General features: G+C 41.7%; 1 protein-coding gene across 1 annotated transcript in view; it reads right to left on the bottom strand.

The window, feature by feature from the left end:
• The window catches only part of SHISA9 (shisa family member 9), a 420563-nt gene extending 408835 nt beyond the window's left edge, over window positions 1–11728 (bottom strand). The window contains exon 1 of the mRNA XM_040440298.1: window positions 10973–11728. Within this exon, the coding sequence (XP_040296232.1) occupies window positions 10973–11490 (518 nt within the window). The 5' untranslated portion in view covers window positions 11491–11728. The remainder of the gene's footprint in view (window positions 1–10972) is intronic.
• Between the last annotated feature and the right edge of the window lie 1603 nt (window positions 11729–13331).

Here is a 13331-nt window from a genome sequence, read left to right as displayed (position 1 = left end):
AATAAAGGTACCAGACCCACCCTTCAGTAAACCATAGGGTTGTGCAGAAGGATCATATACTGCCTGATATCAAGCACTCAGTTTTAATGTCTACCAGTTGCTTACTACAGCAGGCAGAGATAAGAAGAAGACTCAATCAATCTGACATGCCTGTCTATAAACTATAAATACAAACAATTTATTTCAGCACCAGATAAGGTTCAGCCTCAACAGATTCAGATCAGTAATACATGCACATGTTAATTAGAGATAGATCTCTTAGCTCTGATGGTCACTACAGTGGTGTGGTAGACTTAAAGGGGTTATCCCCTCTTAGACAATAGGGGCATATTGCTAGGATATGCCTCCATTGTCTGATAGGTACGGGTCCAGCCTCTGGGATCCGCACCTACAAAGAGAACGTAGCGGAGAAACTTGAGGAGGGTTCACTGCCCATCCGGGGTCCTCCAGCCACAACTCTCCCCGGCTCCGTTCTCCTTGTAGGTACGGGTCCCTGAGGTGGGACCCGCACCTATCAGACAATGGGGGCATATTCTAGCGATATGCCCCCATTGTCTAAGATGGGATAACCACTTTAAATCAGCTCTGCAAAGGAATCCCATGCCAAAATTTACTTTTTATTTAATTTTTTTCAAAAGGATTAGGAAAACCAGCAACAGACCATGTAGCAATTTGTAATCTTAAAACAGAGTGAAATAATACTCATTGTTTCTTGGGGCATTTTTTCTATTATTGCATTGTACTCATTTTGAATTGGTCTTTATTTAAAAAAAATGGAGCTCCTTTCTCTGTACAGCCTTGACATTCTCTAGTAGCAGGATCTGTATTTTTACTGTGTTCTATCAGGCAACTAAGCTGACTGTTCCTTATCTCTAATATCTGATCTTATAAACAATCATTATAGCTCAATTCTTATCTTACTGCTGAGAATGTGGCTTAAATAAGTGTTTATGACATTTTAAGTACTTTAGAGATACTAGATGACCGGCACAAAGTGAAAGTAAGGCTACATGCACACGAACGTGGTTTGGTTCCGCATCCGAGCCGCATTTTTTGCGGCTCTGGTGCGGACCTATTCACTTTAATGGAGCCGCAAAAGATGCGGACAGCACTCCGTGTGCTGTCCGCATCCATTGCTCCGTTCCGTAACCCCGCAAAAAAAATAGAACATGTCCTATTCTTGTCCATTTTGCGGACAAGGATAGGCATTGTTACAATGGATCCGGAAAAAAAACGGATGCCATACGAACGTCATCCTTTTTTTTGTGGATCCGCAATTTGCGGACCGCAAAACACATATGGTCGTGTGCATCTAGCCTAAAAGTAGGATTCACACAGCTAGACAAACAGTTAACCCTTTGTGACATAACAGCTGAATATTTTTAATAAATATAATTTTTACCCAAAATGAGTAGAATGCAATCATAAAAAATTGTCCCTAAAGGTGTAAATAGCCTTTAATGACTATGAGATGCCTTCAAGTTCCGTCTTCATGGAAATAAATTATATCTACGCATACTAAATGCTAATTAAGTATGTCACATTGTCACAAAAATATTACATTGTGGCAGTCTTGGATCTTGACTTACTAATATTTATATATTGTAAGAAGGTACAAGGAATCATCGTGAATGATAGGGATGTGTCACTGAGGTTCCTGGCCTCGGTGGAGTAAGAGACGGTTTTATGTTTTCAGCAGCAGTTGCTGTTTGACACCTTGATAGTATGGCTGTAATAGCTGATCCGGGACGGCTCTTACTGGGAGTAGTCAGAGTGCTGGGTGGGTCACTACTCACCATGGTCCAGGCCGGGTTTTGCAAGGCATAAAAACCAGCCAGCACTGCCAGGTGATAAGGATTATCTGACAGTGGAGCTCAGGAGGTCTGTGTGCTGTGATCTGAGGGCTGTGTTGGGATCCACGGCTTGAGCCGGGCTGGAGGGCTCAGACCCCTGTAAGGGCAAACAGGCCACCTAACGCCTGCCTGTGGACTTGACAAGACAGAACTTCCATCAGGGTGTGAAGTAACACCCAGGAGAAAAGGTGACTGTTTTGTATATGAACTTTTCATGTGTGAACAATCACCAAGCAACTTGCGTTTTTGTTTTGCTTTCACATGTGAATAAACACAATGTTTTGAACCAAGAACTTGTACTTTGCCTCTGTGTTGCACCCGCTAATTCTAACTACCATAGCGAATCCCCACAATATATATACACTCACCTAAAGAATTATTAGGAACACCATACTAATACGGTGTTGGACCCCCTTTTGCCTTCAGAACTGCCTTAATTCTACGTGGCATTGATTCAACAAGGTGCTGATAGCATTCTTTAGAAATGTTGGCCCATATTGATAGGATAGCATCTTGCAGTTGATGGAGATTTGAGGGATGCACATCCAGGGCACGAAGCTCCCGTTCCACCACATCCCAAAGATGCTCTATTGGGTTGAGATCTGGTCACTGTAGGGGCCATTTTAGTACAGTGAACTCATTGTCATGTTCAAGAAACCAATTTGAAATGATTCGAGCTTTGTGACATGGTGCATTATCCTGCTGGAAGTAGCCATCAGAGGATGGATACATGTTCTCATTCTGTTTACGCCAAATTTGGACTCTACCATTTGAATGTCTCAACAGAAATCGAGACTCATCAGACCAGGCAACATTTTTCCAGTCTTCAACAGTCCAATTTTGGTGAGCTTGTGCAAATTGTAGCCTCTTTTTCCTATTTGTAGTGGAGATGAGTGGTACCCGGTGGGGTCTTCTGCTGTTGTAGCCCATCCGCCTCAAGGTTGTGCGTGTTGTGGCTTCACAAATGCTTTGCTGCATACCTCGGTTGTAACGAGTGGTTATTTCAGTCAACGTTGCTCTTCTATCAGCTTGAATCAGTTGGCCCATTTTCCTCTGACCTCTAGCATCCACAAGGCATTTTTGCCCACAGGACTGCCGCATACTGGATGTTTTTCCCTTTTCACACCATTCTTTGTAAACCCTAGAAATGGTTGTGCGTGAAAATCCCAGTAACTGAGCAGATTGTGAAATACTCAGACCGGCCCGTCTGGCACCAACAACCATGCCACGCTCAAAATTGCTTAAATCACCTTTCTTTCCCATTCTGACATTCAGTTTGAAGTTCAGGAGATTGTCTTGACCAGGACCACACCTCTAAATGCATTGAATCAACTGCCATGTGATTGGTTGACTAGATAATTGCATTAATGAGAAATAGAACAGGTGTTCCTAATAATTCTTTAGGTGAGTGTATATCCTATATTAAAAAAATCCTTCTATGCCTGTTCTGTGTCTGTGCATGTGTGCCGAAGTTAAATGAGCATGCGCGATGCGCCGAGTTAAATGTGCATGTGTGATGCGCCGCGTTAAGTGGCCATGCGCCGAGTTATGTGCGCATGCACAATGCGCCAAGATAAATCAGCATGCACTATGCGCTTAGTTAAATGCGCATGTGCGATGCGCCAGCCGGGCAATAGAAACACGGCGCACCTCAGGCCTCCTGAACCGCCCACAGCAACAGCGCTGCCCTACACGTCGCCGGTACCGCCCACAATTGCGGCGGACAATAAACACAGGGTGCACCACACGACGCTCAGGCCGCCCACAGCAGTGTGCCATTAATATGGTGTGCTGTGACAGTTTGAGCGCCGCCATTAAATGAAACAGAAGTGCTGCCATTACAGCCTTGTCAGACACAGATGCAGCAGCTGCCACCAGTTGCTGCCAGTGGTCTCAGCACCACCATTCAGTGCCAGTCATCAGTGATTGCTACCAGTAACAGTGCCAGCAGTCTCAGCACCACCAGTCAGTGCCAGTCGTCTCAGCCACCAGTCAAAGTGCCCGCAGTCTCAGTCACCAGTCAGTGTCAGTCGTCTTAGCCATCAGTCAGTGCCAGCCGTCTCAGCCATCAGTCAGTGCCACCAGCCACAGCCACCAGTCACCGATCAACAATGCCCACCGTCCACACCCCGAGCGCCATCCATGGAACACGGTGTGATGATTTCTCTGCGCACCAGCCAATTATAGCGCCCGTTTTTGTAATTGGCATAATGTCTTGTATATATATATACAGGGTGGGCCATTTATATGGATACACCTTAATAAAATGGGAATGGTTGGTGATATTAACTTCCTGTTTGTGGCACATTAGTATATGTGAGGGGGGAAACTTTTCAAGATGGGTGGTGACCATGGCGGCCATTTTGAAGTTGGCCATTTTGAATCCAACTTTTGTTTTTTCAATAGGAAGAGGGTCATTTGACACTTCAAACTTATTGGGAATTTCACAAGAAAAACAATGGTGTGCTTGGTTTTAACGTAACTTTATTCTTTCATGAGTTATTTACAAGTTTCTGACCACTTACAAAATGTGTTCAATGTGCTGCCCATTGTGTTGGATTGTCAATGCAACCCTCTTCTCCCACTCTTCACACACTGATAGCAACACCGCAGGAGAAATGCTAGCACAGGCTTCCAGTATCCGTAGTTTCAGGTGCTGAACATCTCGTATCATCTGAAGGCAATCGTCTATGCTGTGAAGATACGAGATGTGCAGCACCTGAAACTACGGATACTGGAAGCCTGTGCTAGCATTTCTCCTGCGGTGTTGCTATCAGTGCGTGAAGAGTGGGAGAAGAGGGTTGCATTGACAATCCAACACAATGGGCAGCACATTGAACACATTTTATAAGTGGTCAGAAACTTGTAAATAACTCATGAAAAAATAAAGTTACATTAAAACCAAGCACACCATTGTTTTTCTTGTGAAATTCTCAATAAGTTTGATGTGTCACATGACCCTCTTCCTATTGAAAAAACAAAAGTTGGATTCAAAATGGCTGACTTCAAAATGGCCGCCATGGTCACCACCCATCTTGAAAAGTTTCCCCCCTCACATATACTAATGTGCCACAAACAGGAAGTTAATATCACCAACCATTCCCATTTTATTAAGGTGTATCCATATAAATGGCCCACCCTGTATATATATATATCTACTGTATATAGATATTTAGTTGGCCATTCTGAGTTAACTTAATACTCAAAAGTTAGAACAATCATAAGCGAGGGAGCCAGTTCCAGGATCTATTTTAAGGGCATTGATAAGGTCACAGCTTTCTGAACCTGTTAACATATTTTTCTGGCATGTCTTGTTAGGTTTCCAAGTTTTCCTAAACTCATGTCAGATATTCAGTTCACTACGTGCGCGATATTTTTTTTGCCCCTCTGCCCTTCCAGCTCCCCTAGTTATTCTCCTGGGTCTAACAAAATTAAGTTTTCATTTTCAACATACAGTAACATCTCTGATAATAGCTAGAGTCCTGAGTTACCTCACTAGACTTAACAACTGGAGTTATTTGCCTTCCATTCTAACCATATATATAACCCAACAGTATTTAACATTGTGGATGTTCTTCCCAAACAACAAGATTTCATTGGAAATGGAGATCAAAAAATACGAAGACATTAAATTAGCTTTCAGTTAAAACTGAAACAGCAAAAACTGATGCAGTAGGCATTTGCTTCTAAATGATTATGAGGAAGACCCCATAGAAACTGAAGACGAATATAAAGCAAATTAAATGAATACAAGAGTCTGTGTTAATGAGTGTTTCTGAAAATTCTTTTCCATTTTTCATCACCTTCAGCATTTAAAATAATTACCTGCACTAGACAATGGCACCTCCATTGGGAGAGCTATATGTCAATCTGCTGTGTCCTCACATCCCCCTCACTCATCATCAAGCATCAGTTCATGACCTGTTTCTATAACACATGTGTTACATAAATCCATTAGATGTTATGCAGATATCTTTAAGAGTTTGGTAAAGTGCCTACATTTCCTTAAGAATGAACACATTGAACTCTTTGTATCCTTGTTATTGCTTACGATATATTTTTTGAAATTAAGGATCCTTGTTGAGGAGTCCTTTCATTGATTTGCTTGCTTCTAAGTCAACATACACTCAAAGGTTCTTGTAACTGTCAAATCTCAAGTACGCTGATAAGATGTCTTGTATCAGGTTTGTATCATGGTTACATGGTTCAAATATAGGCGTGAAGAACAATCACCATTTCATCACCCAAGTCTCCTCACATCATGCAGTGTGTCATGATGAGCAACATTAATTCAATGTTATACAGGAACTGTACGTATAATGGTCACAGAGTCAAACATGTGAAGTTCTATATAATGGACAATTCAGTTTTAACTTTTCATCATAACGCCAGATCAATATTTTGTACTATATTTGTCTGTAATTGATTAACAGCCTGCAAAAACTGTTGGGATTCATAACAAGGCAGCATGATGGCTCAGTGGTCATCACCGCTGGGGTCCTGGGTCTGAATTCCAACAAAGACATCTGCATGAAGTTTGCATGTTCTTCATGAGTTTACATCAGTTTTCTCCAGGTATTCTAGCCTTAGTCCTGCAATCCACATTCTCTTCAATATATTTATTAATGATCTTGTAGAAGGCTTGCATAGTAAAGTATCAATTTTCGCAGATGACACTAAACTGTGTAAAGTAATTTACACTGAAGAGGACAGTATACTACTACAGAGGGATCTGGATAGATTGGAGGCTTGGGCAGATAAGTGGCAGATGAGGTTTAACACTGATAAATGTAAGATTATGCACATGGGAAGGAAAAATGCAAGTCACCCGTACATACTAAATGGTAAAACACTCGGTAACACTGACATGGAAAAGGATCTAGGAATTTTAATAAACAGCAAACTAAACAGCAAAAACCAGTGTCAGGCAGCTGCTGCCAAGGCCAACAAGATAATGGGTTGCATCAAAAGGGGCATAGATTCCCGTGATATGAACATAGTCCTACCACTTTACAAATCGCTAGTCAGACCACACATGGAGTACTGTGTACAGTTCTGGGCTCCTGTAAACAAGGCAGACATAGCAGAGCTAGAGAGGGTTCAGAGGAGGGCAACTAAAGTAATAACTGGAATGGGGCAACTACAGTACCCTGAAAGATTATCAAAATTAGGGTTATTCACTTTAGAAAAAAGACGACTGAGGGGAGATCTAATTAATATGTATAAATATATCAGGGGTCAGTACAGAGATCTATCCCATCATCTATTTATCCCCAGGACTGTGACTGTGACGAGGGGACATCCTCTGCGTCTGGAGGAAAGAAGGTTTGTACACAAACATAGAAGAGGATTCTTTACGGTAAGAGCAGTGAGACTATGGAACTCTCTGCCTGAGGAGGTGGTGATGGTGAGTACAATAAAGGAATTCAAGAGGGGCCTGGATGTGTTTCTAGAGCGTAATAATATTACAGGCTATAGCTACTAGAGAGGGGTCATTGATCCAGGGAGTTATTCTGATTGGAGTCGGGAAGAAATTTTTTATTCCCCTAAAGTGGAGAAAATTGGCTTCTACCTCACAGGGTTTTTTGCCTTCCTCTGGATCAACTTGCGGGATAACAGGCCGAACTGGATGGACAAATGTCTTTTTTCGGCCTTATGTACTATGTTACTTATGTACTATGTTACATGCATATTAATCAGTTAATTGTATTTTTATGAAATTGGCCCTATGGCTATAATTTCCATGGTAAAGTTCAAAGGTGTTTCCCTCTGGAAAGAGAACTAATTAACATAGTGTATAGGTTCAGTGTAGTATTCATATTTCTTACTAATTAGTTCTGTGGCATGAGAAATCATTCTGCCCTTGATTTCATTATATGTCTTCCCTTTCTAAATTTTTATTTTTATCAATAAATTCATGAGCAGATTTCAAAAACTCCAGACCTACAGTATATCTCGATGTGCATTGAGACCTTTGTGTCTTTGGTGTGTGCTTTTGTGTACTTTATAACATATTTTTGTAGTTTCATGTGGTTTAGTAATATATTTAGTAATGTCTAAACACCTTATGAGGTAGAGTTTGTATTAGTTTTTGGAGGCACAGAAGATCGCGTCTGCTGAGAATCATGACAGAACTGCTACTCAGATGCCATCTTAGATGTTGGAATAGGAAACAGACACATGATGAGTATTGCTCATATTGATCTCTACTGACTAGTGAGTACCAGTTACTTTGCCACTCTTCACTTGGTAACCTATTAGGAATCATAACAGAACGGCTCCTCAGAGGCCATGTTAGATGTTGGCTGGTATGGGTATAAATGGACACAAGGAGTATTGCTCATCTTGAACTCTACTAATTAGTGAGTACCGGTTGCTTTGCCAACCTTCACTTGGTAACCTATCTTGGTGTAATCCAGAGGAGAATCCAGCCAACTTTACCAGAACTTTTTGCATTGAATTCATTTTAGGGTTCTGCCATATTACGTGCATACAACAATTAATTCTGCATCGCCTTTATGTGTCATTGGGACTCTGTAATATATAGTTTCAAGCCCAACATAGCAGTTGTGTTGGTTCAAATTTGCATAAACCATTAATCAACTAATGTCAACTGAGTTGATGTTCTTGGTCCCATTCGCAAGTGCAATATTTTAGGTCCTTAGATTGCCTAATCTTAATTCTGACCAATAATAACATATAGAAAAATTGATGATCCAGATATCAAAAGAATGCACGACAATAGGACGTTGGCCTCTGTTATATGGAACAATGACAAACCCAATAGACTTGTAAGTAGAAGAACACTTTTTGAAATACTGAGGACTACGTCTAAGAAAACCTCACTTCATTGCACTTCGCATCTATATAAATGCTTTTCTTTTCTATTCCACAGAGAACTATTCACACCTCACATTTCCCTCTCCACTCCAGTGAAACCCCTGAATGCTAACAGTTAGACTGAGAAGAAAAGACATTGATCAATCTGTCTAAAAGGAAACCATTCCCGGAGGAAAAGGATCAACAATCTGAGGGGAAAATCAATGGATCTATTTTAATTGATGTGGAATGAATGAGAAAAACCACCATCTAGATAATCTACGCCTGCGACACAATGCATAGTTCAATCTCACCTCATTATAAACTTCTATGGACTAAGAAGCTTTTGTTAATTTCCAGGCTACTTATAAATATCATTCTATCTGATTATATGACGCCCCATGCAGTACATAAGGTGATCTAGAGGGTTCACATGTATTTGCAGTGCAGGCAGAACATACATTTCTATTGGGTCAGATACATCAGCCCTTTGAGATGTATATGGCCACAGACATATAGATTTGGCCACGATTGAAAGAGCCTTCTCCTATGTGGATGTTCCAGTATAGGAAAGATAAAGATCAGAGTGTTTTCCTTCATTATACTATTATTCTGATTGATTTGCATTACCTGACATGGGAAATTATTAACCATTTATTGTTCTTGATTGTCCACGGAGGTACTACTAACAAGAGACCAAGAAGGATTTTGTAGAATGAATATATATTTAATCCGAGAGTATAGATTTTCACTGATCATAACTGATTATTCTGCCACCCTGGATGTTATGATTGTCAATATGACTGCTGGCTATTGGTTAGATCAGAGTAATTATCTGCATTTCCATGGTTACCTTTAAACTGTGTGTGTGTGTATAGGTGTATGTATATGGCTGAGTGTGTATAAAGGTGTGTTAATATAGGTCTATCTTTTATGAAAGTAGATAAGAAGAAAGAAAGAAAAAAGAAAGAAAGAAAGAAAAAAATAGATATGATAGATAGATAATAGATATAGATGGATAGATTGATATAGGTAAATAGATAGATATAGATGGATAGATTGATATAGATAGATATACAGATAGGAGATAGATAAAGAGATAGATAGATAGATAGATAGATAGATAGATAGATAGATAGATAGATAGATAGATAGATAGATAGATAGCTCATATATGTAATTAAGAATCAGTGAGAAAAGTCCGACCCTTTCATCTCCATCTGCTATCATGTGGTTGAGATTAGCATAATGAATCAGAGGGAACAGAGAAGTTAAAAATATGTTATGTTTTCACACAGATGCTGACATGATCTGAATGTTGAGATGAAGGGAAAAACGGGCTTTTATCCCAAACTGTCATCCCGCCCACTGCCCACACAATCTCTCTCTGTATCCATCTCCCTCAGCGCCAGTTACTTGTGAATTGTAGTTCTCCTCCAGCATCTTCTCTGGCAGTCTCTGTTATTGTCCATGGCACCTGTTCACATTACTGAGCTAGTCCCCTGGCCTTCACACTGATGACAACATCCCTGAATCTGTCCTGTTCCACTTACTCATCCCTGCTTTCCCCGTTGGCTTCAGTTTTACACCCTCTTTTTCACCCTTGGCAATCATCACCCAGAAGAAGGGTTACCTAGAGAAATAGGGGTACTCTTCCACCATTGGCATGTGTACATACAGATAGAGACTTCTCATTTCTCTGCATGGCTTCTTGAATCCTGTATTCATAATTAAGCCATGATGAGAGTGTTAGTAGAAAAGAACAGCTCCTCGTCAGCATCTACAAGAAGAATGGGTTTAACCTAAATTCTGTACACATATAGAGATCTACAACGCAGGTGCCTCCTGCACCTTCCATTACCAAGACAAGATGCAGCTCAGCGGTTGCTGAACCAAATTCCAAGATGCGTAGAAGATTCAGTAGAAACCAAAACTGAGGAATTGTGTGGGTGGTGGATTGTTTGTATCACAGGTTAGAACAGACTATAATCTACACTGGCGTGGCCTGTATACACTTGGTGGCAGTACTACAGGGTAGACATTACAGCTCAATGTTATGATGACCTAATGTCCAAAGATTGGTTGTATATGACCGGTTATTGGAAATACAATATTCTTAAATGTGTTCGGTCTTTAACCCTTATTTGCATTGATCTAGCTGCTTCTCACTTAGTAGGTAAAAATTAACCCTAGCGATGGTGTATATGGGACAGGGGTGACTAAGCTGGACAGTTATGAGGGCATCAAATTGACAAGCTTTCGATTTAATTACACAGAATGATCAGTCAAGAGTGACATACCTTGACATGTTTTCCCTCTGAGGTCTGTGAGCTTTTTCCAGTCCAAGCTTGGTGAATATCCCTACAAGGACCATTACTGCTACTACTCCACATATGATGTAGACAATCAAGTTTGTTTTATCCCTAGTGGGGTCGTGCATGGGGTCATCAATTTTTGGGGGCGTCTTTCCTGGTAGCAGCCAGATAGGTCTATCATAGTTTGTGCAGACACTTTGATCCAGCTTAGCTTGTTTGAACTTACAGCAGTATCTGAAGCCACAAGTCCCACAACAGTAGAGAAAATCCCCCGAACTGCAGTTAAATGGAGGGTCCCATTGCCCCATGACATCAAAGTAGCCCCTGCACCCCTCAGCAGTCTGAGGAGGCTCTGAAGTTTCTAGATCTCCATGGTTGGACAGGTTGACATCTGATACCACCTCTGTGCTCCCAAAGTGAGGTCCACTCTTCCCCTGTGTGCCACACAGCAAAGTAAAGAGATCCACCAAGAAGTAATATAATATTGCCCTAATTCCTTTCATGATAAGTAGCTGCCTTAGTTTAACTTGATATGGAAGATCCAAAGTGGCACGTAAGAAAAAAACATGAGGATGAAAAGTCAGGAGGTCTCAGCCCAACAGAGCAGGTCCATCATCGGTGCTTGACATGGTGTGCGTGCAGTCCTCACCTGGAAGGTGCGATGATGATGATGGTGGTGGTGATGCTCTGCTATGCTGCAGTCAGCTCTGCCTGTTTCTGTGCAGCACTAACTGCTCTGCACTTGTGGAATCGAGGAAAGCAGAGGGGATTCTGCTTTGTTAGAGTAGTGTAAAAAGAGAGGGGATGGGGGGAGGAGGAGGATGGAGGGGGAGGAATAGATATAGGAGGAGTGGAGACCGAGGGAGGGATGACATGGGTCTTGGGTAAGGAGGGAGCGTATGTAAGAGATGAGGAGGGATGTGATTTAAGTGACTGCTAGGTGAGCACGGTAGACAGGCATCCTTCTCATGTACACAAACAAATGATGGAAAGAAACTTTCTGTCAGCAGACAATGTACCATCTTCTAGCAGTGTGTACAGAGATCATTTAGCCATAAATGTAACTCCTGGGACTAAGAGGCAGATGACCTGAAGCCTTCTGACTGTGACAGAACTGCAAACTCCTACATTTACTCTTGCAGGTTATGATAGACATGTGGGTGAACAGTATATAGGTCATTGCTTCATTGTGTATACATGACAATACACAAGAATCTAATGAGAAATACAGATGAGCATTTTAGCTATACTGCTGATAGTCAAACACCGCGTGGGGCTGTCAGTCCTGACCCATTGGTGTTACTGTAAGAGATGCAAAAGTCAACCAGGTTCCAAAACCTAGGTGTTAATGTTACCTATTGTGGGGATTCGCTCTGGTATTTAGGATAAGCGGGAGCAGTACAGAGGCAAAATACAAGTTCGAAATTCAAACTTCAGTGTTTATTCACACATGATGCCAAAAACAAAACGTCACTTTTGCAGTGTTGGTGTTACTTCACACCCAATGGCAAGTTAATATAACAAAAGTCACCTTGGTGGCAATTCTGCCTCAGAAAGTTCAAATACAGGTTTTAGGCAGCATGTTCCCCTGACACACGGGTCTCAGCTCTCCAGCCCAGCACAGGCCTCAGATCCCAGCACACAGACCTCCTGAGCTCCAGTGTCAGACAGAGGTAATCCTCTCCACCTGGCAGTGCTGGCTGGTTTTATGCCTGGCAAAACCCAGCCTGGAACGTGGGGAGTAGTCACCCACCCAGCACTTTTACTACTACCAGTAAGGCTACTTTCACACCTGCGTTCGGTGCGGATCCGTCTGGTATTTGCACAGACGGATCCGCACCGATAATGCAAACGTTTGTATCCGTTCAGAACGGATCCGTTTGCATTATTCTTTAAAAAAAAAAAGTCTAAGTCAAAACGGATCCGTCCTGACTTACATTGAAAGTCAATGGGGGACAGATCCATTTTCAAATGCACCATATTGTGTCAGTAAAAACGGATCCGTCCCCATTGACTTACATTGTAAGTCAGGACGGATCCATTTGGCTCCGCATCGCCAGGCGGACACCAAAACGCTGCAAGCAGCGTATTGGTGTCCGCCTCCAGAGCGAAATGGAGGCAGAACAGAGCCAAAATGATGCATTCTGAATGTATCCTTATCCATTCAGAATGCATTAGGGCTAAACTGATCCGTTTTGGGCCTCTTGTGAGAGCCCTGAAACGGATCTCACAAGCGGACCCAGAAACGCCAGTGTGAAAGTAGCCTAAGAGCCGTGACACGTACCTATCATCCACGATGATTCCTTGTATCTTCTTAAACTATGCATACCCTTTAAGTTACATC

This window comes from Bufo bufo, chromosome 7 (genome assembly GCF_905171765.1).
Source record: "Bufo bufo chromosome 7, aBufBuf1.1, whole genome shotgun sequence".
NCBI classification, from domain to species: Eukaryota; Metazoa; Chordata; class Amphibia; order Anura; family Bufonidae; genus Bufo; species Bufo bufo.
Note: the sequence above shows the minus strand (reverse complement) of the source record. Positions and strands in the feature narration are given on the sequence as shown.